This window comes from Oryctolagus cuniculus, chromosome 15, assembly GCF_051225735.1.
Source record: "Oryctolagus cuniculus isolate XC-2025 breed Fujian yellow rabbit chromosome 15, ASM5122573v1, whole genome shotgun sequence".
Classification (NCBI taxonomy): domain Eukaryota; kingdom Metazoa; phylum Chordata; class Mammalia; order Lagomorpha; family Leporidae; genus Oryctolagus; species Oryctolagus cuniculus.
This window is the reverse complement of record NC_142881.1, coordinates 28741321-28766504: the sequence shown is the minus strand read 5'-3', so window position 1 is coordinate 28766504 and position 25184 is coordinate 28741321. Positions and strand designations below refer to the sequence as shown.

Sequence of the window (25184 nt, the reverse complement as noted above, 5' to 3'; positions counted from 1 at the left end):
GAGGTGTTTGGGGGGCGGTGGAAGTGTGATGTGAGCCCTGCTGTCTAGCAGTCTGCAGTCACACACAGCAATCCAAACTACGAGATTGTACAGGATTAAGTGCCAAACTGTGTAAGCTTTGGGGAATCCAGAAACGGGCCCCCTCAGTTAAATATGCCACTCAAATCCTTTTCAGACTCCTAGGCGCCTGCGACAATCAGTTATGTAGGTGGTCCTCCTCTTTCTTCTCTTAGAATACATCAGTACTGTCGGGGGGCAGGGGAAGCGGGGCGGACCAGGCTGGGTCACAGCCAGAGCCCAGATTTCATTCAGATCCTAGAGCTGGGTTCACAGTACTGGGCAGTGGCCGGGACAGGGACTGAGAGAGGATCACTGTAGTTGAGTTTGAGCGGGGGAGTAGATTCTGAGAGGGTTTCCTCATTGCTGCTGGGGAAAGTGATTGGACTTGGGCAGCACAGCGTATTTGCCTAGGAGGGCCCAGGGTGCTGGAGTAAGAACCGTGTTCAAGATGAGCTGGAGGGGAAAGCAGGTGTTTGACCAAAGTCCAGAGGTGAACCAGAGTTAAGGCTATGATTTGGTGAGTGGCCAGGTTGTGGCTCATTTATCCAGGAAAGAACATTTTCTGTGTGCGCCTAAGGTCAAAGCTGTTGCTTAATCCCCTTCAGGGGTCTAACCCCATCTCACCTACTCAGCTGAACAGCCAGACTGCAGGGGCCTGTTATCTGGGAATCCATACGCTGTGCTGCTCCAATGCTTGGTCTCCACCTGTAGCCCCGCCCCCGCCCCCGCCCCAGCCTAGGCCGAGAGCTGAGAGAGGTGTCAGGAGCGCAGGAAGTGAGGCCCAGGTGAAAGGACAGGCCAGAAGCCCTCGGAAAGAGAAAGACCCCAGGGGGAGGATTTCCAAGTCGCCGCGGGAGGCAAGTTAGAGGAGAGAGGTGAGGGGCAGGCGAGCTAGAAACCTGTGGAGGGCGCACAGGGCGGTGAGGCCACCACCAGAGGGCGATACCGCGGCCGCCGCGCCTGGAGGAGGGGGACACCAGATGTCCGCGGGCGGGCAGGGTGCCCTCTGACCATATTTATTGTGCTAGGGTGGGGGGCGCGAAAGAAGAGAGCTGCGCCCTTCGTACCCTGCCCTGTCGGTCCCGCCTCCCAGGCCGCGCCCCACCCCCGGCTCCGCCTCCACCCCTGCCCCGCCTCCGGCCGCAGCCCCTTCCTCCCGCAGCTGGTGCTGTGGGGCGGCGGAGCTGAGCGTCGCTGTCTCTATGGCCCCGGATCCCAACGCAAAGGTGAGGGAGGCGGGGAGTGCGGGCGGTGGCGGGGCCGGGGGTCGAGGCTGGGCCTGGGGCCAGTCAAGGCCTTCCCCACATCCATTCCACCCCAAACTGAGCCAGGCCTTTCTCACTGCCGAGTCCCCGGCCCCGTATATAGGCTCTAAAGGGGCACGGGCCAGGCCTCGGGACGCGCTGGGCGCAGACCCGCCGCGGTGGAGTCGGGGACCGGCACGGGGCGGGGGCCCGCGTGGCGAACCGTGCTCCCTGGGATCTGGGTCACGTCTCCCGGCGACAGCGGGATGGAAGGAGAGCTTGTCCTCGGGCTGCAGCAGTAGAGACTAAGGTTAGACCTGACGAAAGCAGAGAACCGCGGACCGCCCAGGATGGTGGAGAAAGGGGGTGGCGGGGGAGGGGCTCTCTCAAGCAAAAGGGACTGCCATCCTGCTGGGCAAGGGGAGATACCACCCAGGCCAGGCGGATGGACATCTGGAATGAAGGTCGAGAGCTTGCTGATCCTCCATTGATCCTGTTTTTGAGAGGGGTCTCCCCGCCCCAGTTCCCTTCATCCTAGGATTTAATAGACAAGGTGGTCAGAGTTCACGAGGCTGGCGCTGGGGAGGAACCCTAACTGGAACTCGGGGTGAGGTGTGGGCTGTGAACTGGAGACCTTGAACCCGCTTTGCCATGGGAGGAGGGGGATGGCATGCACCGCCCCGCCCATTTAGCTCCACCCTCCCTCCCAACAGGTTAAATAGGGGCTGCGAGCACCAGCCCAACTCCCTTATCTAAGAACTGCAGTATACATGGGGGCAGAGGAGAGCTAAGTTACCCGTTCCCCTCCGTGTTTCCTTTGCTAAAGCCAACGGCCTCCCCCTGCCTCAGTTAGTTACCCCTTCCTCCCTTGCAGCATGGCCTTGGGAATCCCTGGTCAGAAGCCCCACCCCCCACCCCGCATCCCCTCCCATCCTCTTCTCCCCTCCCCTCCTCCAACACACACACTTGGAATCTGGCTTTAGAATTGGGACTTTCTGGAAGAGAGGCAGGGTTCTGCTCTGCATCTCACCCCAGTGGACACCGGCAGCCTTCAAGCCTGCAGCAAGAGCTAGACCCCGATATGCATGCTTGTTTGTTTCTACATGGATGTGACTGTGTTTGGGACTCTGTGAACACACATGTACTGAAGCATTTGATCAACAGGTTTGGGTGCGTGTCCCCATACACGTGTGTGTATGTGCAGAGCACTCCTGTTGAGTACATGTACAGTCATATAAACCCACCTGTGTCAACCTCCGGGGCTGTATGTTCTGAGTATGCATAGCTGTGTGTGGCCATGACCCTCCTTGTGCATGTGTGTGCACAAACCTCCCTCTCGGTGTATGTGTGTGGACGGCTGTTCACAGCCCTCCTTGTGAGCCCATGTGTGTGTACCTGTGTGCGTGCACATCACCTTTCTCAGAACCTGTGTGCGCGTGCCATGTACCACACTCTGAGTGGTGCCTCGAATCTGGGGTGTGTTCCTTCTGCCCAATCCTAGGGACTGATTCCTAGTGATAAGGCTCCCTCCACCCCCCCACCCTGCCTTCTGTGCTGAGCAAATAGGAGGCCCCAAAGGTAAACAGGTGTGCCTCCCCGGGAGAGGTGGAGCTTGGGCAGTTTTCCTGGATCCTCCTGCTGCCCTGGCCCCCAGACCAGCAGCTGGTAGCCTTTCTGTGGTCTGGGGCACTCTTCTCTCCTCTTAGGCACTGGGATCTGTCCACCATGGGGCTGGCCTTTACCTCTTCTCTTAAATAAGTTCTCCAAATTCCTCTTATCCGTCTGGCCAGCTCCTGATCCCTCCCCTCTCTTCAAGGCCAGATAGTTAATATTTGACCTGTAAGGGAGGGGAGACACAGTGGCACCTCTGACCCTGCCCGTGGGTGTCTGTGAGATGGAGTGAGTCAGGCCTCCTCCACACCCAGCACAGCTCAGGGAGCCGCAGGAGCCCCTCCAAAGTTGGAGAGGCCTGCGGCTTACCCCCACCCCAGCCCCAACTGCTTAGCTTCGGAGAGGGAGCTGAGGTGGTAGTGGTCCCCAAGACGTGCCAGGCAAGTGGCCAAGAGCTCCTCAGTTGTTGCTTCTGTCTCAGTGAACTGGCTTTGCACACACTCCAGCCTTCTGCACAGACATTACACCTGTCTGGGGGCCCCAGATACCCAGCCCCCGGGCCTGTGAGTGCCTGCTTGCAGGCAGGGACACGTGGGGAAGCCTAGCCAGAAGGTGCAGTACAGACTCGCATGGGCAGGGCAGCGATGTGCACCCCCTCGGAGAGGAATGCTGAGGAGGAGAAGTGTCTAATTAAAGAGAAATTCCAGAGGGAGCTCTCAGGCCAGGGAGAAGAAAAAACAAAGGGAAAACAGGGCAAAATTCACAAAGGCCCATTGCCCACCTCTGCCAGGCCGTCCTGCAGGCCGCAGGGGCAGCAGCTGTGCCTGTTTGGGGCTCACTGCAGGGAGGAGCAGGCATTCCCTCTCAGAGCCCCAGCTCCACCGAGGTGGGGCCAGAGGAGGCCTGCTGCCTGGGGCGGGCTGGGGCAGGCGAGGGTCTTGTAAGGAAGATGAGTTCCACTCCAGCCCTCTGCATCCCAAGAGAAAGCTGGGCAGAATGCCGGGAGCCCATGAGGGTGTGGGAGTTCTGTGGACACCGACTTCCCCCCTGGAGTGCCCCCTGAGGTCTGGGTCTTGCGGTCAATCTTCTGCCCACATGCAGATCAAACAACTGGGCTTTTCCCCCTCTGTGTGTTTGTGTCTTTCCTTTACCCTTCAGAAAAGCGACCTCAGAGAACCAGACTAGCCCTGCTGCCGGGGGCAGGGCGACCCCACCAGGAGCCTGCAGCCCCTGAGTGACTCCACGGCTCCCTGTCCCCATGGAGTCTGCCTTCCATCCCTCGCTGTGACCTCTCCGCTGGGATTCCATGGCCACACAACCCTGTGACTCCATGTCCCCCCCATTCCAGGACCCCCCCTGGCCCCATGACTCCCTGACCCCCATGGCCTCATGACCCCTGACCCCATGGCCTCATGACCCCTGACTTTCCACCTGGCCTCCCCGCACTTTGACGCCTGTGACTGCTCTTCCCTTCACGCACCTACCCACCCCCCCGACTTTGGCCCCGGCTCCCCTTGGGGGTCCTGCTGGTCTGGGCCTCCCCAGGAAGATGTTGGGGAGGCTCTGGCCCACCCTTCTGAGCTTCCTCCTAGCAACCGCAGTCCCTGGACTCTCCGTGCGACGTCCATCCAGAGAGCTGGATGCCACCCCTCGGACCACCATCCCCTATGAAGGTTAGACCCTCAACCTGGGAAGGCCGTGGGAGCCTGGGCTGGGGAGGGGAGGCAGCCCTGCAGCTGCAGCTGGGCCCTCTGCCCTACTCTCTGCAGAGCTCTCCGGGACCCGGCACTTCAAGGGCCAGGCCCAGAACTACTCGACGCTGCTATTGGAAGAGGCCTCGGGGAGGCTGCTGGTGGGAGCCCGAGGCGCCCTGTTCTCTCTCAGCGCCCAGGACATAGGAGATGGTGCTCACAAAGAGGTCAGTCTCTGGAACCTGGAGCCGACAGCGGCTCCAGCCTCACCCGGCTCCCTGGAAACCTTGTCAGCCTCCATGGACGGTGCCGCTCGGCCCAGCGCAGGCCTGCCTTGCGCCCAGTGCTCCGCCTGAAATTCCTCCCCACCCATTTCCCCTGCTCCCTGGGTTCCCATCACCTGGTCCTATGAGTAACAGCCGCTGGAGCCAATGCATCAGCCCCTTCCCTCTATCCCCCCCAGATCCGCTGGGAGGCCTCCCCAGAGATGCAAAGCAAATGCCATCAGAAAGGGAAAAACAACCAGGTACGTGGTCTGCCCTGTCCTCCACTGCTTTCTGCCTCGCCTTCACTTGGGGCTTCCAGGGTTCGTGGGGACACAGACCCGCTAGTCACTCACAGTAAACATTGTAAGCGTTGCTGGAGTAGAGCCCTGGGCACAGCACATCTAATCCAACCATGTGGTGGCCTGTTCGCTTGGCCTGTCATGGCATCTTAATCCCCTCGGGGCTCCCAAATAATAATCATGATAGCAATAAGTGGCCTCTTATAAGTGATTTCCCTGTTGCCTTGCCTTGTGCTCAAGTAACCTGTGAAGTAGTGTTACACCCCATTTTACAGACAAGAAAGATGAGGCTTTGGTTGAGAAGCAGCTCAGTACCCAGTCATTCCATGGAGGGCTGTTAGAGACGGGTCAGCCCTTCCTGGCTGAAGTTATGGGCGGCCACAGGAGTCCCGTGTCTGGCTAGTACCCGACCCACCTGGAGAGCGCTAAAACCAACACGTTCCCAAGGGCCCCAGCCCAGGGACTCCTATTCGGCGAGTCTGGGGTGCTGGTGAGACAGCTGCAGTTCAGAGAGGCAGCCCAGGGGGCTGTGAAAGGCCGCCTCCTGGTGCAGCATGGGTAGGAAACGGCTGGTGAGGCAGGAGGAACCCCGGCCCTAGAAGGCTGAGGGTCACGGTTGGATACTAAAGAGGCTCTCAGACTTTAATGTTCGTGTGAATCAGCTGGGTCCACCCTAAATGCGCATGCTCACTCAGGAGGCCTGGAGGCCGCACAAGGGTGTGCAGTTCTTTTTTCCTTTTTCTTTTTCTTTTTTAAATATTTATTTATTTGAGAGGCAGAGTTCAGACAGAGAGGAAGAGACAGAGAGAGAGATCTTCCACCTGCTGGTTCATTCCCCAAATGGTCTCAACGGCAGAGCTGGACCAACCCGAAGCCAGGAGCCAGGAGCTTCCTCTGGGTCTCCCATGTGGGTGCAGGGGCCCAAGGACTTGGGCCATCTTCTGCTTTCCCAGGCCACAGCAGAAACCTGGATTCAAAGTGGAGCAGCTGAGACTTGAACCAGCACCCATATGGAATGCTGGCACTGCAGGAGGAGGTGTAATCTATGCCACAGTGTGGGCCCCAAGGGTGTGCAGCTCCAAGGATCTCCCAGATGACACTGATGTGCTGCTCCCTGGACCGCACCGGGCTACAAGGCATCAGGAGAATGTTTCCCAAAGCGTGTTCCGAGGAATGTCCATTTTCAGTGATACTGCTAGGAATATCGACCTGGCCCCAGGCACTGGATGGAGGAAAATAGGGTGAAGTCTGGAGGCGGGAAAAGTGGTGGGGAGGTTGAAGGCATGGTATGGGTCAGAGAGGAGCCTGAACAGCTGGTAGGCAGGACAGGGGCTGGGTGCTGCAGAGGGAGAGGGAGTGGGAGGAGACAAAGAGGCCTGTGTAGATTCCAACCCTGCATACAGAAGGAGGAAGCATTAACAAGGCAAAGAGGTGAAGTAGGCAGCAGCTCCCAGCTTCTGAGGGACATAGAAAGCCAGCGTGGCTGGAGAGGGGAGTGAGGCCCCCAAAAGGGGCAGAGCCCAGGAGTGCAGGGCCAGGGGACCCTGCAGGGCACTGGTGGCTCACATTCGTGGGAGGGGAGCAAAGGTGTGTTGATGGTTAGAATCTCTTGGAAGGAAACTGCAGACAATGGTAACAGCAGCTGTCTATGCAGCCGACCTGGGAGACAGGGATGAATAAGAAACCATCTGTTGACAACATATTCCTTTGCACTTTCTTGAATTTTTTTTTTAATAAGAGCAATTGTACTACTTTTTTTAAAAAAAAGAGATTTTTTTTATTTTTATTTTTTGACAGGCAGAGTTAGACAGTGAGAGAGAGAGAGAGAGAGAGAGAAAGGTCTTCCTTTTGTTGGTTCACCCCCTAGGTGGCTGCTACGGCCGGCGCTGCGCCAGGAGCCAGGTGCTTCCTCCTGGTCTCCCATGTGGGTGCAGGGGCCCAAGGACTTGGGCCATCTTCTACTGCTTTCCCAGGCCATAGCAGAGAGCTGGATTGGTGGAGAAATGGTTGGGACTCAAACCGGCACCCATATGGAATGCTGGCACTGCAGGCGGCAGCCTTACCTGCTAGGCCACAGTGCCAGCCCCTATGGCAGAAACTTAAGTGTTTCGGCTATCACCCACTGATTCCCAGGCAACTTAGCAGGAAGCACCATAGGTAGCTGGGACTCGAACCAGGTGCTTCAGTATGGGAGGTGGGCATCCCAAGCAGTGAACTTGCTGCACCACTTTTGGAAGCACCTGCCCCATACTTTTTGAAGCTTGTACTGCATGCATGTATTCTTCATTCACTGAATAGTTTTTATAAAGAGCAGTGGAGTGTTGGGAGAGCTGCCAGGTGGCTGCTGCAGTGGAAGGCAGAGGTAGAGGAGAAGGCCAAGTGGACCAAGTTACAAGCCATTTAGGACAAGGAATGAGTCATGGAGGGGGACTGAGTGTGGGGGTGAAGGGGTGGGAAGCACAAGGATGACTTCCGGTTTCTGGCCTGAGTAACAGGATGGATGGAGGAGCAAGGTGGGACGGACTGGCTGAGCAGGTCTAGGAGGGGAGATGCAGGCTGGGGAGGCGGCAAGCTTGCTCTCTGACGAGTTGAGTTTGAAGGGTCTGCAACTATCAGGTGGAGAGAGAGCTGGGCCTGGGGATGGATTTGGTGGTCTCACCCTGGGAAGGGTGTGAAGCTCCAGGATGGGGCGGGGAGGGGGAGCATTATAGAGAAGGAGTCAATGGGAGAGAAGTAATTCAGGGTGGTGGGAGCTCCTACACTTGGGGTAGGGGAAGTGCAGGAGATGCATAGGCTGGCAAAGTGGAGTGAGGTTATCTGAGGACTACAGGAGAGAAGAGGGCCATGTCATCTCTGGGCGGCCATGGACAGCAAGTTCCAGGGAGTATTCTGTGTTCTGGGCAATGAGAAGGCCCATGGGAGTCCTGGAAGGAACTGCCCTACAAGTAGGGGGAATAATCATATTACAAATCTAGACTAATGGGCCGGTGCCGCGGCTCACTAGGCTAATCCTCCACCTGCGGCGCCAGCACCCCGGGTTCTAGTCCCAATTCGGATGCCGGATTCTGTCCCGGTTGCTCCTCTTCCAGTCCAGCTCTCTGCTGTGGCCCAAGGCTTGGGCCCTGCACCCGCATGGGAGACCAGGAGGAAGCACCTGGCTCCTGGCTTCGGATCGGTGCAGCGCACCAGCTGTAGCAGCCATTTAGGGGGTGAACCAACAGAAGGAAGACCTTTCTCTCTGTCTCTTTCTCACTGTCTAACTCTGCCCATCAAAAAAAAAAAAAAAAAAAAGCTAGACTAATGGAGGGGCAGGGGGCTCACCGCCTCCCCCACCTTGTCCCGCAGACAGAGTGCTTCAACCATGTGCGATTCCTACAGCGGCTCAATGCCACCCACCTCTATGCATGTGGGACCCACGCCTTCCAGCCCCTCTGTGCAGCCATTGTGAGTATGCATTCCTGTAGCCCAGATGCCTGACCCTTGACCTTGACTCCAGACTGGTCTGAACTTGGGCTCCACTATGTGTGCCTGGGACCACTGATGGACTGCTGGCCTCTTGTCCTGCAGGATGCTGAGGCCTTCACTTTGCCAACCAGTTTCGAGGAGGGGAAGGAGAAGTGTCCTTATGACCCAGCCCGTGGCTTCACAGGCCTTGTCATTGGTGAGCAGGCTCTCAGCACGGTTCCTGGGACGGGGGTCTCAGAGCCAGGACTTGCCATTTACGTGTGTCCTGTGGTCTGCTGCCTATGACGTGGCTCCCGGCCTGGCATGTCCCTGCTCTAGACGGAGGCCTCTACACAGCCACGCGGTACGAATTCCGGAGCATCCCTGACATCCGCCGGAGCCGCCACCCACACTCTCTGAGAACCGAGGAGGCACCGATGCACTGGCTCAATGGTTAGGAGGATGCGGGGGAGGAAACTATTTCTTCTTTTTTTACTCCTTGGGCAGCCATCCCCCAAAGCCCCAGGTGAGCCTGTCCATTCCATTCCTGTGTGCTGTCCGGGGAGGGGAGGGGCCGGGGCCCATGCCTGTCTCAGCAGCCGCCTGACCTGCCCGGCCCTGCAGATGCTGAGTTTGTGTTCTCCGTCCTGGTGCGGGAGAGCGAGGCCAGCGCCGTGGGCGACGATGACAAGGTTTACTACTTTTTCACGGAGCGCACTGCCGAGGAGAGCTCCAGCAGCTTCTCTCAGAGCCGCAGCAACCACCGCGTGGCCCGTGTGGCCCGGGTGTGCAAGGTGGGAAAGGCTGCAGCTGGGGGCCCGGGGTGAAGGCCGGACCTCTGATCCTGGCTCCTGACCCCTGACCCCGTGCCTCTGCCTCCCCAGGGAGACCTGGGAGGAAAGAAGATCCTGCAGAAGAAGTGGACGACCTTCCTGAAGGCTCGCCTCATCTGCCACATCCCCCAGTATGAGACTCTGCGTGCGGTCTGCAGCCTGGACGCGGAGGCCTCAGCGCGCACGCACTTCTACGCGGCCTTCACGCTGACCACACAATGGTCAGTGCAGGGACAGTGGGGAGGCGAGGGGCTGGGCCAGCACAGGCCCTGGGAAAGAGATCAAAATGGATGAGACAGGACCCATGGTGGGGAGGACTGGTGGCAAGGTGAGACTGGCAGGCCAGCCTAGGGCCAGAGGCCGCTGTGGGCCTGCCATGGCAACACTGGGCCCCGCTCAGTGTGACCCAGCCCCCTCCATTATGTCCCATTCCTAGGAAGACCCTGGAGGCCTCAGCCATCTGCCGCTATGACCTGGCCGAGGTGCAGGCCGTCTTCGCAGGCCCTTTCATGGAGTACCAGGATGGTGCCCGGCGCTGGGGCCGCTACGAGGGTGGAGTGCCTGAGCCCCGGCCTGGCTCAGTAAGTGCCCAGGCCTGGGGCCAGTGCTAAACAGACAGACCCGTGGGCGGGGCAGGAGGGACCACCCTTGAGGAGAGGGCGGGCAGGGGGCGGAGCCCTGAATCTCACCAGCCCCTCCTCCATGCCAGTGCATCACAGACTCCCTGCGCAGCAGAGGCTACAACTCGTCGCAAGACCTGCCGTCCCTGGTCCTGGACTTTGTGAAGCTGCACCCGCTGATGGCTCGGCCCGTGGTGCCCACGCGCGGACGGCCACTGCTGCTCAAGCGCAATGTGCGCTACACACACCTCGCCGGGACAGCCGTCACCACGCCGGCGGGACCCACCTATGACCTGCTGTTTCTGGGCACAGGTGCTTCTGACCCGCATCCTCACCTCTGTTGACCCTGATCAGTAATGCTGCTGGAGCCCCTGAGCTCATGACTCCTGGGCTGTCCCGTGAGGCCTCTGTGGGTGCCGGGAGCAGAGCCCCTTGTTGCGGTCTGACCCTCTGCCTTCCCTGTGCCAGCTGACGGCTGGATCCATAAGGCCGTGGTCCTGGGCTCTGGGATGCACATAATTGAGGAGACCCAAGTGTTCAGTGAGCCCCAGTCTGTGGAGAACCTGGTCATCTCTCCAGTGCAGGTAGCCCTTGACTTCTGACCCTCGATGTGGCCTGGAAAGCGGGAGGGAGTGGGGACCTGGGCAGAGGCTGGGTGTGTGTCTCTCAAGTGGGAGAGGGGGCGTTGCCGACCAGCCGTGCTCACTCTCTCCCAGCACAGCCTCTACGTGGGGGCCCCTAGCGGAGTCATCCAGCTACCGCTGTCCAGCTGCTCCCGCTACCGTACCTGCTATGACTGCATCCTGGCCCGGGACCCCTACTGTGGCTGGGACCCCAGCACCCATGCCTGCAAGGCAGCCACCACCACAGCCAACAGGTCCCAGGGCTGCCGGGGGGTGGTGCGGGTTCCATATGGCCTGAGTGGAGGAGGCTGTAGTGGGTGGGGTGGGGGCGAATTATCGCTAACAACCTGGTCGACCCTTGCCCTGGGGAAATGGAAGCCCACTTCCCCTGTTCCGAACCTTGATCTTCTGTCCCCCAGGACAGCACTGATACAGGACATGGAGAGGGGAAACCGAGGATGCGAGGGCAGCAGGGAAACAGGTGAGCGACACTTCTGGGGGGTGCATCTGCCGTGTATTGTCATTTGCGTGTCATGTTTGTGTCTGTGTGCTCTTGGCGAGGATGACCCGGCCTAGAGCCTGGCTGAAGGTGCTGAGCAGACGTTTATTGCCCAAAGAAGATACGGAGGAGTTCACAGGGTCAAGATGTGCAGTGCGTCCCTTCTGGGTGTGTCTGTGAGTGCTAGTCGGGGGCACTGCTCCAGTGGGTGGGCAAATAACTCAGTGTAATACTAATAATTAACAACTATGAAGTGGGTTCAGGAAGATCAGATTACAGAGCTGACATCTGAAGGAAGAACAGAAGTTAATAACCGTAGCCAAATGCATCGCCATGTGCTAGGCGCGGACCACGCACCTGCTCGCACGATCTCGAGGCTCCGCACAGCATTCCTGTGAGAGGTGCCGCGATTATCCTGAGGGACAACCTCTCGGAGGCACAGGCAAGGAGTTCCAGGCTCAGGTGTTCAAGTATCGAGCCACAGGGGCAGAATTCAAACCTGACCCCAAACAGGCTGACCCGAGTCTGTGCTTTTGATCACTGTGCTATGCCGTCTCCCACAAGAGTTAACCAGGGAAAAGGAGGGCGGTGGGGTCGGGAACAGCACCGAGGCAGAGGGCAGAGTAGCCAGAGGGAGCCTGGCATGTCGGCACCTGGAGATGAGCTGGAGAAGTGGAAGGACCGTGTTGAAAAGCAACAGGAAATCTGAAGAGTCTGGGCAGAGGCGTGGTGTGATCTGATTTGTAGTTTTTCTCTTTAGTTTTTCTTTTTGTTTCATTTTATTTGAAAAGCAGATAGACAGAGACAAAGTGAGATCTTCCATCTGCTGGTTCACTCCCCAAATGCCCGCGATAGCCAGGGCTGGGGCCAGCCGAGCCGGGAGCCCAGAACTCAGTCCGGGTCTTGAACGTGGGTGTGGCTGTGACCCAAGCCCCCCAGCATCTGTGCCTCCCAGGATGAGTATAAGCAGGAAGCTCATGGAGACTCCAACCAGGCACTCTGAACGGCATGCAGGCTCCCCAGGCAGCAAAGTAACCTACTGTGCCAAGTGCCCACTCCCCGGCTGTGGTTTTAAAACATCACCTTCCCACCGTGTGGAGAATGGGGTGAAACGGGCCAGAGTGGGCTGATGGCAGTGCAGGGAGAAATGAGGTCTGAGATGGATTCTGGAAGCAGAATCTTGGTGAGGGCTGGATAAGGAAGTGAGGAAGGCAGGCAAGGGAGACTCCCCACTTTCTGACTTGAGCAGTCAGGTAGCTGGTGGTGCAGTTCAAGGAAAGAACTGGGTGTACCCGGCCTGAGTGAGGCGCCCCCAGACCCCTTGAGGAAGGCCCAGCACATGGCAGACATTCCAGTCTGGAGAGAGGTCCAAGCTGGAGGCTGAGATCGGGCGTCACTGGCAGATGGCAGAATTGGAAGTACAGGAGAGGTTGAGAGCACATGGAGAGAAGGGAACAGGGCCCACGGGACTGCCTGCTTCCTGTGAAGGTCTCAGGGGACTCTTGCCCGGGAGCATGAGTGCTTGGTCAGCTGTCACTGTGGTTCCAGGGTCCGTGCGGGATGCCAGGACTGGGCAGTGACTTGGTTTGGCTTGCCACCTTCAACGCCCTCCCTAAACAGGCAGGTGCTGATCTCCCTCTCCTCCCCAGGGCCACCACCACCACTGAAGATCCGCTCTGTGCTCCGCGGCGATGACGTCCTCCTGCCGTGTGACCAGCCATCCAACCTGGCCCGGGCCCTGTGGCTACTCAATGGGAGCAAGGGCCTGAGCGATGGGCAGCATGGCTACCGCGTGGGGGTGGACGGGCTGCTGGTGACAGACACCCAGCCAGAGCACAGTGGCAACTACGGCTGCTACGCCGAGGAGAACGGCCTGCGCACGCTGCTGGCCTCCTACAGCCTCACGGTGCGGCCCATCACGCCTGCCCCAGCTCCACAAGCTCCCGTCACGTCTGCGGCACAGCTGGAGCCCGACGTCAGGCTGCTCTACGTGCTGGCCATTGCCACACTTGGTAGCCTCTGCCTTATCCTGGCCTTCTCCCTCCTCTACGTGGCCTGTTTGCGGGGAGGCAGAGGAGGGCGCCGACGGAAGTACTCGCTGGGCCGGGCTGGCCGGGCAGGGGGCTCTGCTGTGCAGCTGCAGACGGTCTCAGGCCAGTGTCCTGGAGAGGAAGACGAGTGTGATGACGGGGAGGGGGCCGGGGGCCTGGAGGGTGGCTGCCTTCAGATCATCCCCGGAGAAGGAGCCCCGGCACCACCGCCCCCACCCCCTCCTCCGCCTCCGGCTGAGCTGACCAACGGGCTGGTGGCGCTGCCCAGCAGGCTGCGGAGGATGAACGGCAACAGCTACGTGCTCCTGAGGCAGAGCAACAATGGCGTGCCTGCGGGGCCCTGCTCCTTTGCCGAGGAACTCAGCCGCATCCTGGAGAAGCGGAAGCACACGCAGCTCATAGAGCAGCTGGACGAGAGCTCTGTCTGAGCCCAGCCTCTTCCAAGCCAGCCTGTCTGCCCTGGGCTGGGCTGCTGCCTCCTAACACCCTGCCTCCACGCCCCCGCAACTCGCCCTTCTCCCAACTTTTTACTGTCTCTGTAGGGCTGGTCAGGCAAGCCCAGCCAAAGCCCCCTCTTCAGTCTCCAAGACCCACACGTGAGCAGCCCAGGCCCACCGGTGCTCCTCAGAGGTAGGTGCTCCCTTGGGACCAGGTGCTCTGTAGACCCAGACCCTTAACCCTAAACACTCAGGAGGAGGGGGCTCCTCCTCCGGTCCCATTCGTCTGCCCAAGCCCTTCCTCTTTCTCCCAGGCAGGGCTCTGCAGGTCCAGATGGCCTCAATGTCACCACCCTCTGCATGGCCGAGGCCAGACAAGACCTCTGCAGCCAGCCGAGCCCTGCGTACTCACACGCACACACGGAAGAATGTTTATCAGCTGGGCTGCAGGGCCCATCCCCACCCCCACCTTCTGGTGGATTCTTGTGTTTCATCCCTTCTAGACTTGGGTACCTTCCCAATTACCACACCCCTATCTAGCCCTCTTCCCCAGGCCCCGCCCCACGTGGCGACCTCTTTGGCAGCTTGGGAACAGGCCAGCTGAGGGACTGCATCAATCCCTTCTCGCCCCTTCCCGTGCCCTTGTGAGTCAGCCCCACTCCTCTCGGTCCCTCTCGAGTGACAGACAGAGCTCCAGGCGTGTCCCTTCCGCATGCACATGTGGTAACATGCACCTTATCACACGTGCTCTCACTTCCACCCACATGCACCTTCTGAGCCTCCCCTTGCCGCCTCGGACCGTGTCTGTCGGGTTTGGTCCGTGGACATTTCTGAGGAGACCCTTCCCTGGGACGGGTGACCAACACTGCACTCAATGAGCCAGCCTCCCCTCTGGGGGACCAAGCATTTCTTCCCCTGGACCACAGCAGTGGAGGAGATCGGATGTCTCACCTGGCACATGAAGCCCGTTCTTGGAACTATGCAAAGGGCAGAGGCTGGGAGTTTGGATGCTTGGCTCCCACCCCTGTCCTACCTCACCGGGGCACTTTCCGGGTCCAGGGGCCTCTGCAGCTCCAGGCCTGTAAGGGACAATCAATCCTGACTGAGCTCCCCCATCCCCCTTGGGTGAGGATGACTGTTATTTTTGTAGCTGAGAACGTGGAATCCCACGGGTTTTTACTGCCCTTCACCCACCCTCCCACCTCCACCCCACAATGAATGTATTTATTGTGAGAACGGCTACACTTCTTTAGGAATGCCCCCACTCACCACGCAGGTGGGCGGAACAGGCATGTGACAGAGTGGGGAGCCTGGGCTCAGCTGCTCCCCGTTGGTTAATAAATACCCTTTCCCCACAGCTGTGAGTCGTCTGCTTGGTCTAGACGGGCCTTCCCCTGTGGAGAAGGTGCTGCAGGGCTCTTCATCCCGGTGTGCGGGGCAGACACGCAGGCCCTTTGGTTACCAAGGCACACGTTACTCACTGGTCATGGTGGTTAGAAAATGACAACCAGGAAAATTATAACGGTTTAAGAATTCATACAGTTTGTAGATTTTTCACTTCCTGGCTCTTTTCCTAACCCTCCTGCCAACCTCTATGCCTGGAATATACTCATTTCTCAGCCCCCCAGGAACCTAAAAGCCCCCTACCCCTGGCCCAAGGAATTTCAGCACAAGGGGATATGTGTGCAGCTGGGACCAACCAGGGACTTGACCTAAGAAACACTCTGCAGGCTGGCGCCATAGCTCACTTGGCTAATCCTCCACCTGTGGCGCTGGCGCCCCGGGTTCTAGTCCCGGTTGGTCCTCTTCCAGTCCAGCTCTCTGCTGTGGCCCGGGAAGGCAGTGGAGGATGGCCCAGGTCCTTGGGCCCTGTACCCACATGGGGGACCAGGAGGAAGCACCTGGCTTCTGGCTTTGGATCGGCGCAGCGCGCCGGCCGTAGCAGCCATCTGGGGGGTGAACCAACGGAAGGAAGACCTTTCTCTCTATCAAAAAAAAAAAAAAAAACAACAAACCACTCTCCAGAGGTCAGACCTAGAATCATCACATGGCCTTTGATGCCAACCACTCTGAAGGATTGTTCGATGTTCCACTTACAGGTTTTTTTTTTTTTTAAGATTTACTTATTTATGTGAGAGAGCATCCACTGATTCACTTCCAAACAGCTGCAACAGCTGTGGTTGGGCCACATTGAAGCCAGGAGCCTGGAACTCCATCCAGGTCTCCCACATGGGTGGCAAGTACTTGGGCCATCCTCCACTGCTTTCCCAGGAAGAGGGGTAGCTGGGACTGGAACCGGTGTTCAGATGGGATGCCAGTGTCCCAGGAAGCTGCTTCCAGTTTTGAAATAGTGAAAAATGAGGCTTCAAATATGCACACCTTTTCAAGGCAGATCAAGTACGACCATGGGTCTGTTTATTAATCTCACTAAGATCTGTACAAACAGAGAGCAGATGAAGTGCCTAGCCCAGATGGCTGCCACGGTAGCAGACAGCAGCCCTTGGCTCAGCGGATGGAGCAGCAGGAGAGACAGGCTTCAGACGGCAGCCTCTGGGCCCCTCGCTGTGTTTTCAGTTCAGTTATTAATTTGGATTTCAGAAAACAAGGGCCCTGTAGAACCCCTGAAGGCCCTCTCATCTCATGTCTCAGGAATGCCAACTGGGTAAGAATTAGGGGCTCAAAAAGGCCACTGGCCCACGGACACTAGAAACAAGCCACGCTTCGTGAATCCAAGCGAAACCTTTGGTGTCCATTTGCGCACTGGCGGCTTCACTTGTCTGCCAGGGCTCAGAATCCCAGAGGAAGAGCCGCCTATCCTGGGAAACAGCTCAAAAGCGCGGGGTCGCAGCTGGTGGGGCAACTCTCACTGCAACTGAACCGGGGCAGTGTCCCGGGCCTCTCGGGGGCGCAGCCCGCCCGGCGTCGTCGGCTTGTTGGTGAAGGGGTGCCACTGGCCCTGGATGCTAGGGCTAGCGGTGTGGAAGGGCTTGCGGATGCGGATCACTTCCAACCCCGACTGGTCTGCCAGCTTCTGCACCAGCGTCGTGATCTCCTCCGCCGACTTGCAGTGGATGCTCTCCTCGCGCACAGCTCCGTTCACTAGCAGAGGGAGGTGGCGGTCAGTGGAAGCCGGCAGGCCGGGGGTCAGGCGAGGGCAAGGTTAGCGGGGTGAGCCCCGATCCCGCCCCGGCCCCACTCACGGTATTCGGCCACTACTCTTGGCACGTTACAGGGCCGCGCGTTCACATATATTACGACTCCTGGGTTCCGTCGGGCGAAGTCGGTCACTTGCCGTTCCACGAACTCCCTACGGGGACCCAGGGAAGGTGAGCACGGTGACCCCCCGATCCGGGCGACCTCAGCCAGGACGTGTTACTCCCTGTCTCCCTCCCTCCTCGCGCGCACGGCACCGCGCACATCACCTGGCGCCGCGGGACGAGGGCGAGTCGCGGCTGAGGGTGAAGCTGAGACGCTGCAGCTGCTGCACGTAGCGACCCAGCCCGTTGTGGAGGACGCTGGTCAGGAAGCGGCTGGACGTGCCGCGCGCCGTCATGGTCACAGTTCGCAGGGAGCGGAGCCAAGCGACGGTGGAGGAGGGACTAAACCCGGAGACTTCCGGTTCCGGTTCCGGGGACATCCGGGCCCGAGGAGTTTTGATTCCGGGGTCAAAGCGTGCTGGTGACCCACGTTGCGGACGAACGGAGTGAGCGGAGCGCGGTGGCGCTGGCCGGGGCTGCGGAGCGCTTGCCAACAGAGCCCAGGGAAGACACGAGGAGGGCGGAGGTGGTGGCGTCCCTCCGGGCTCGGCGATCGGCGGGAGTCGTGTGGAGGGTGCCGAGAAGGGACGCTAGCTGGGGCTTAGAGCCGAGAGACTGCGAAAATGATGCGGATGGCAGCAGTGAGAGCGGCGAGGAGAATCTGTGGAGGGGCAGTGGAGGGGAGGAGATGACGGAGAAATCGTGTCCTTGAGGGACGGTGTAGAGGGGCACGGAGGTGAGGTGGTGGGAGAGAGACGCTGCTCAGGACGTGGCGGTGAGGGAGTCGAGATAGACGACACCGACGTCCAAGGGCAAAAGTGTGAAGAGGGTGCAGAGGGATGTGTACGGGGCAGCGAGAAGCCATCTAGAGCCCTGCAGAGTGCTGGGGGCGGGGCTGGGATCCCCAGGGTCTGGCCTAGTGAAGGTACCCACACCAGGTACCCAGGGCTTTTCAAGTCGTGACTCCCCGCTGCATTAGGAATGTGGGTCCTCCTCCGGGGTGCGTACCCGCTCCGCATCCTGCTGCCCCTGCGAGGGGGATGGATGGCCCGGAGGAGCCTCCCGCGAAGCCTGGTTCCAGGCCCTCCTCGCAGACGGTACCGGAAGGAGGCTCTGCCAGCCTTGGAGGCGCCGGTGTTGCCAGTAACAACGACCGAAATCCGCCAGTATTTGCGGACTCATGGGATCCCCTTCCAGGATGGCCACAGCTGCCTGCGGGCTCCAAGCCCCTTTGTGGGGTCCTTGCCACCCAAGGACCAGGCGGCTTCCACGGCTTCCTTCAGCCTCTTCATTGATAAAACCACAGGCCACTTTCTGTGCATGAGCAGCCTGGCAGAAGGGAGTTGGGAAGACTTCCAGGCCAGCGTGGAGGGACGAGGGGATGGGGCCAGAGAGGGGACCCTGCTTAGTGAGGCCCCGAGAGCTGAGGACAGTGAGGAGGTGCGGAGGATCTGGGACCGAGCTGTCCCCCTCGGGGAGCTGCCTGACCCAGAGGAGGCCAAGCTGGCTCGGGTCATGTTCGGCCTTAACAAGGTGACGGACGACACACTCAGGCATTTCAGTGTGCGGTATCTGCGACCTGCCCGCAGCCTTGTCTTCCCTTGGTTCTCCCCTGGGGGCTTGGGATTACGAGGCCTGAAGCTACTAGGGGCGGAAGACCAGGGGGATGGAGTGCGCTATGTGGAGACCACCATTCCCCGGCCTGGTGCCTACCACAACCTGTTTGGATTGCCCCTGATCACTCGTCGGGATGTCGAGGTGGTCCTGACAAGCCGTGAGCTGGACAGTCTGGCCTTGAACCAGGCCACGGGGCTGCCCACCCTTACCCTGCCCCGAGGAACAGCCTGCTTACCCCCAGCCCTGCTGCCTTACCTTGAACAGTTCCGGCGTGTGGTATTCTGGCTGGGGGACGACCTCCGGTCCTGGGAAGCTGCCAAGTTGTTTGCCCGAAAACTTAACCCCAAGCGATGCTCCTTGGTGCGGCCTGGGGACCAGCAGCCCCGTCCCCTGGATGCCCTGAACCAGGGCTTAAATCTTTCTCGGATACTTCGTACTGCCCTGCCCGCCTGGCACAAGTCTATCGTGTCCTTCCGGCAGCTTCGGGAAGAGGTGCTAGGAGAACTGTCCAACGTGGAGCAGGCGGCTGGCGTGCGCTGGAGCCGCTTTCCAGACCTCAATCGGCTCCTGAAGGGCCATCGGAAGGGCGAGCTGACGGTCTTCACAGGTGATTCCGAGGGGCCACAGGGGCGGGGGTTTGGGCCCCTGCCGGCGTTGAGAAGGAGGCTTCCTTTTGCAATTTCTCAAGCCTTCTCTGTGTCTTGGCTTCAAGGCTAGGACATTCCCTCCTCACCCAGGACTCTGTTCTCCTCCACAGGGCCGACAGGCAGCGGAAAGACAACCTTCATCAGTGAATATGCCCTGGATTTGTGTACGCAGGGGGTGAACACGCTGTGGGGCAGCTTTGAGATCAGCAACGTGAGGCTCGCCCGGGTCATGCTCACGCAGTTCGCTGTGGGGCGGCTGGAAGAGCAGCTGGACAAATACGACGAGTGGGCCGACCGCTTTGAGGACCTGCCCCTCTACTTCATGACCTTCCATGGGCAGCAGAGCATCAGGTGCGGCCCCGGCCCCGGGCACTCTGCTTCCCCAGCTGCGGTGGGGACTCCCAGGTCTCCCTACACAGGGTGGGGTTTCCCGAGAATGGGAGGGCAGGCGCCTCCTCCCGGGCTGCTCTGGAGACCGCTGGACTCCCGACTCCTTTGCCTCTTCCTCCTCCCAGGACAGTGATTGACACAATGCAGCATGCAGTCTATGTCTACGACGTTTGTCACGTGGTCATCGACAACCTGCAGTTCATGATGGGTCATGAGCAGCTGTCCACAGACAGGTGACCTCCTCCTCTCGTCGAGCCTGAGCTCACTTGAGCACACATCTTCTTGGGCAGCTAGCCTCTGGGCACACAAAGCACTCTCTCTCTCTTCTTGTTAAAGACTTATTTTATGTATTTGAAAGGCGAAGTTGCACAGAGAGAGAGATCTTCCATCCATGGGTTCACTCCCTAAGTGGCTGCAATGGCTGGAAAAGCCAGGAGCCAGCTTCTCTGGGTCTGCCACATGAGTGCAGGGGCCCAAGCACTTGGGCCATTCTTCCAGTGCTTTCCCAGGTGCATTAGCAGGGAGCTGGATTGGAAGGAGAGCAACTGAGACACAAACTGGCCCATATGGGATGCCAGCACTGCAGGTGGTAGCTTACCCTGCTATGCCCCAATGGCAGCCCGATTCTCTTATTTTCTGAGATGTGTGCAGGCCACCCCATTTGCGTTACATAGGGTATGGCAGCAGGAAGTAGTATGAATGGGGCCCTGAGAGGGAGTCCACAGGTAGAGGGAGGTAGAGCGGGCTTGCGGTGGTCTGTGGGGACACATGAGTGGATCTGTGTGTGCCGTCTTGTCCAGTAACCTCTCTCTGTGGTGGGGTTGCGGTCAGGATCGCAGCTCAGGACTACATCGTCGGGGCCTTTCGGAAGTTCGCCACGGACAACAGCTGCCACGTGACGCTGGTCATTCATCCCCGGAAGGAGGACGATGACAAGGAACTGCAGACGGCATCCATTTTTGGTTCAGCCAAAGTGAGTGGCCCTTAGAGGAGCTGAGGCTTTGGAGAGCGGAGGGGACAGCCCTCAGTCGCCTTCTGTCATCCTGACCGTCCTCTGGGGTCCTGACACGAGGACTGGAAATGCGCAGAATGCAGAGGCAGGCTGCTCCTCATTGGTGCTGTGTCCTGTAGGAGCTCAGGCCCGTGTGGGAGAAACACTGAGGTGTGACTGCAGCTCTGTGCGATGAGAGCTGTGATCAGCAGCACAGGTATTCAGGAGGGAAGAGGAAAAACATCTGAGTCGGCCTGGATCTGGGAGACTTCCCGGGGAGGAGTCCACAAGGGTTGGGTGGAGGTTTGGCAGACAATGGGTTTCAATCAGATAAATGAGATAATCAAGTAAATGGGACGGCCTGCTAGCATCAGGAGCAGCCTCATCCTAGGGCGTCCAGTGCTACACCGAGTGCCTAGTACATGGCAGGCCTGGGCCGGGCCCGGGAATCCAGGGCAAGGGCACACGCCGTGTGCCGTGATGGAACAGACTTGAAGCCGGGGAAGAATAACGCAGATGTGGAAGCAGCTTTGCTTGCTTTAAGGGAATGCAGAACGGCCTCTCAGTGGGACATTTGGAGCAGAGTTGAGTGATGAGTGGGGTGGCCACCGCGGGGTCAGGTGTTACAAGCAGAGGGGCCGGCTCGCACGGTCTCCGCAGCACAGGCGTGTTGTCCGGGAGCGGGAGGATTGAAGGGCCCCGGCTTCAGAGACCCCTGGTGATGCGGGGAGGCCTTATCCCCAGTCTCCTCTCCTCCCAGCACACTGAACTCCTGCCGCTTTGCTCCTGTGTCTTCTTACTCCTGCCCCTCACTCTGCCCCTCCCGCAGGCAAGCCAGGAAGCAGACAACGTTCTGATCCTGCAGGACCGGAAGCTGGTCACTGGGCCAGGGAAGCGGTACCTACAGGTGTCCAAGAACCGCTTCGACGGAGACGTGGGCGTCTTCCCGCTTGAGTTCAACAAGAATTCCCTCACTTTCGCCATTCCACCAAAGAGCAAGGCCCGTCTCAAGAAGATCAAGGATGACAATGAACTAGTGGCCAAAAAGCCCTCCTCTGGCAAAAGGGGGGCTGTGGCCCAGAGCTCTGAGGCTTGCCCCAGTCAGGCCCCCAGCCCCTCCCAGCCAGACCCCGCCAAGCCTTCCAGGTGAAGGTCATGAGGGCCGCTCGCTGGGGCGTGGGCTCGTAGCCCGCTGCTAGGGCTCTACCCGGGGACCCTGGGCTGTGGGCCCTTCTCGGGCAGGGTTCCACGGCGAGAAAATTCAGTTGAGCGGGTATTTGAGAACTTTCTGTGTGCCAAGCTTTGTTTGAGGTCTTGTATCTGCGTCACTGAAAAGACAGGGCTCTGCTTGTGGTGGGGGAGACAAGACCCGTGGTGAATGAACAGAAAACACAGTTTCCGACGTGAAAATGCTGTGAAGAAAATGGTAGGGCGATAGCGCGCCTGCGGCCTAGTTTTGATTAGGTGATCTGAGCAGGGGGCATCTGGCCTGGGGGTGCAGAACTAGAGTGAGTGAGTCACATGCACGTGTGGAGAAAGGGATCGAGACGGAGAAAGTACAGGGCCGGCAGGTGGGAATGACCAAGTCAGATTCAAGGCAGTGAGGTCGGGCCTCTTGACCCTCGACAGGAATGGGGGCGCTTCTTGTCCAACCTCAGCCCAGGCTTTCAAAGCCAAAGGGTGACATGGTAGGTGCCGAGCCCCTCCGCTCCTCTCTTTGTGGAGCCCGACATGAGGGGGCACATGGTGGGATTTGGTTCCTAGGTGCTTAGCCCTGGACTGTATCAGGGCCTAAGACGGGAGTTAGCTCCCGAGAGATTGCTTGCTCACAGAACCATGAGAGGAAACTAGGAGCCCACAGAACCAGTCCCTGGACATTGGTTCCATTGGATGCTGCCCCTTGCAGCTAGACTTAGAACTTTTTGTAGCATCGTTTCCAGTTTTACTGGGGAAAAAAAAACAAACCAAACTTTTTCTCATTGCTTTTTGTTTCTGTGCTTTTCCTTACTTGTCCACCAGGTGTCTCCCTAGTCTGTAACGACTTTCCTCCGAGTTGGGCGCTGGTGTTAAAGAGCTTTCACGCCCACTCCCCTTACACTGCCCGCTCCCCTTACACCTCTTCTTGGCCTGTGGAGCACAGGGTGGTGTATGTTTATCACTAACTTCCCTGAGGACCCCCATGTTCCTGCGCCCAAGCTCTGTGTGAGCAGCCAGCACTCTGTGACCGGAGCCCCTCACACTTTCCTGGGGGAGTCAGAATTGATGTTTTAGATCTACCCCCAATCTGCGTCTCTCCCCCATGTTTCTCTAATGTTAATACAGGGTACTTTACACAATTTGCAGAAAAATGGAGTTAAAAGGTAAATTTATTTAGGTGCAAAATAATGAAATCCATGCATAATTGTTTCCTAAACGTGTTTTCCATGAACTTTTTGAACTTGTAATTCAAAATATTTTTACATTAAAATAAACTTATTCTCTTAAGGTTTATTTTATTTATTTGAAAGGCAGCGTTATATATAGAGAGAAGGCGAGACAGAAAGGTTTTCCATGCACGGGTTCACTCCACAAATGACCACAGCAACTGGCCTGAGCTGGGCTGATCTGAAGTCAGGGGCTTCTAGGTCTCCCACAAGGGTGCAGGGGCCCACGCACTTGGGCCATCTTCTGCTGCTTTCCTAGGTGTATTAGCAGGGAGCTGGATAGGAAGTGGAACAGCTGGGACTTGAACAGGCATCATATGGGATGCTGGCACTGCAGGTGGCAGCTTAACCCCCATGCCACAGTGCTGCTGGGCCCAATAAATGTGTCTTCTAATTCCATCTTGCATGAGCTTTTTGAAGTGCCCTTGTATGTACCAGAATGCCTGGAAATTTGTTTTAGAAATGTAGAATAAGGGCTAGCTTTGTGGTGCATCAGATTAAGCTGCCACGTGAGGCACCAGCCTCCCATCTCTCACTACCGTGCTGCTAATCCAACTCCTGGCTCATGTGCTTGGGAAGCAGCAAGTGAGTCGCTGCCACCCACGTGGAAGACCCAAATGGAGTTCTTGGCTCTTAGCTTTGGCCTGGCCCAGCCCCTGATATTATCACCATTTGGATGAAAGATCTGTCACTGTCAAATAATTCTTTTAAAAAATTAAAATGTAAGACTTAGGTCCTACTCCCCTTCCCAGATTAAATCCACCCCCCTACACACACACATGCATTTTTAGTTCCGGGGGTGAGGAGGGGTACAGGAATCATTTTTAACAAGTCCAGCAGGAGTGTGTTTTTTTTTTTTTTTTTTTTTTTTTTTTGACAGAGTGGACAGTGAGAGAGAGAGGTCTTCCTTTCCCATTGGTTCACCGCCTAATGGCTGCTGCAGCCGGCGTGCTGTGGCCGGCGCACCGCACTGATCCGAAGGCAGGAGCCAGGTGCTTCTCCTGGTCTCCCATGGGGTGCAGGGCCCAAAGACCTGGGCCATCCTCCACTGCACTCCCGGGCCACAGCAGAGAGCTGACCTGGAAGAGGAGCAACCGGGACAGAATCCGGCGCCCTGACCGGGACTAGAACCCGGTGTGCCGGCGCTGCATGCAGGCAGAGGATTAGCCTAGTGAGCCGCAGCACTGGCCCTCCAGCAGGAGTTGTAAAATAAGAAATCCAGAGGTCCTGTCAGAAGTACTTGTGAGTGGCATTTTCTCATCTCCCTCTGATGGTCTCAGGTTCCCTTTGGATTTGCCTAGAAGAGCGGTGAGAATGCACGATGTCCTAAAGGGGCTGGCGAGGGCTCTGTTGCCAGGTGGGGAAGCGGGGCTGCCTTGGCAAGGTCTTCCTGGCCTCCTGGGCCCGGCGGACAGGCCTGGCACCTGGGCCACAGTGTGTGAGAGTTGCGCCCTGGAGCCAACCTGCTGCAAAGCTGTTCTCTGCAAGGGGAGCCATGGGGGTGGGGGTGGCTCCTCCCAGGCCTGCCTTCTTGGGGGTCTCTCCCAGACTGGCTGGAGCCAGGCCTCCCTAATCCTGCAGTAATCATTCCCAGCCCTTGGCTGGTTAGGCCTCATCCAGGGTCTGTAACATTGAACGGCGGCCATGGCTTCCAGATGCACAATAGCAGGTCAGGCCTACCTAGAAGACACGAGTTCCAGGTTCTGGCCTCTCGAGAATGCTTGCTGTGTTCTCAGGAAATCCTCTGGGGGACTGGGGGAACCGAGGACAGAGAGATGTGTGCTTTCCTGTTTGGCCCCACCCTCCTAGCAGACTCCTCCACACAACACAAGGCAGAATGATGAGGGGGAGGGATGGTAATACCCCACCCCTGACCCAAACACGTGCCACTCCATTCCAGGAGTCCCTGGAGCCTAGAAAGAAGCAGGGGAATCAGTAGTTCCTGCCTGAGGCCCCTGGAGTCCAGTGTCCACGTCTGCAGCCAAAGAGGCTTGGAGCAAATTACCTGGGACAAAACCAGCACTCTGCCTGCGCCCTGGTGGAGGTCAAGCAGCTGAGTTCAGGAAGGGCCTGGCCAAGATGGTGTGTGTCCCAGCAGTGGACGGCTGGGAGAAGAGACAAAACTCACTGGAGTCTTCCATAGCCCAATTAGCCTGCAAATATGACCCAGACACCTGCAGG

General features: G+C 58.4%; 3 protein-coding genes across 5 annotated transcripts; 2 read left to right on the top strand and 1 right to left on the bottom strand.

Annotated features, from left to right (window-relative positions):
* Positions 1 to 1025: 1025 nt before the first annotated feature.
* SEMA4G (semaphorin 4G) lies at positions 1026 to 15035 on the top strand. Of its 3 annotated transcripts, XR_007911090.3 has the most exons (16): positions 1026 to 1286; positions 4074 to 4588; positions 4685 to 4833; positions 5070 to 5132; positions 8517 to 8615; positions 8739 to 8832; positions 8955 to 9068; positions 9240 to 9409; positions 9500 to 9669; positions 9885 to 10029; positions 10158 to 10380; positions 10537 to 10652; positions 10785 to 10945; positions 11111 to 11172; positions 12840 to 13871; positions 13993 to 15035. XR_007911090.3 is itself a non-coding variant. In XM_002718661.6 (15 exons), the coding sequence occupies exons 2-15, from the start codon at positions 4465 to 4467 to the stop codon at positions 13667 to 13669; spliced, it is 2520 nt and encodes an 839-aa protein (XP_002718707.4). In that variant the 5' UTR covers positions 1026 to 1286; positions 4074 to 4464; the 3' UTR covers positions 13670 to 15035. The 3 variants fall into 3 exon arrangements, 1 of the variants encoding a protein (XP_002718707.4); XR_016222002.1 differs by having other exon boundaries at positions 10790 to 10945; positions 12840 to 15035; XM_002718661.6 differs by having other exon boundaries at positions 12840 to 15035.
* Positions 15036 to 16057: 1022 nt separating this feature from the next.
* MRPL43 (mitochondrial ribosomal protein L43) lies at positions 16058 to 17251 on the bottom strand. Its single transcript, XM_008270367.5, has 3 exons — positions 17101 to 17251; positions 16879 to 16985; positions 16058 to 16777 (listed from the first exon to the last, which is right to left on the bottom strand). The coding sequence occupies exons 1-3, from the start codon at positions 17229 to 17231 to the stop codon at positions 16542 to 16544; spliced, it is 474 nt and encodes a 157-aa protein (XP_008268589.4). The 5' UTR covers positions 17232 to 17251; the 3' UTR covers positions 16058 to 16541.
* Positions 17252 to 17339: 88 nt separating this feature from the next.
* On the top strand, positions 17340 to 23064 carry TWNK (twinkle mtDNA helicase). Its single transcript, XM_002718662.6, has 5 exons — positions 17340 to 19159; positions 19310 to 19550; positions 19715 to 19822; positions 20421 to 20562; positions 21410 to 23064. The coding sequence occupies exons 1-5, from the start codon at positions 17917 to 17919 to the stop codon at positions 21728 to 21730; spliced, it is 2055 nt and encodes a 684-aa protein (XP_002718708.1). The 5' UTR covers positions 17340 to 17916; the 3' UTR covers positions 21731 to 23064.
* Positions 23065 to 25184: the final 2120 nt, after the last annotated feature.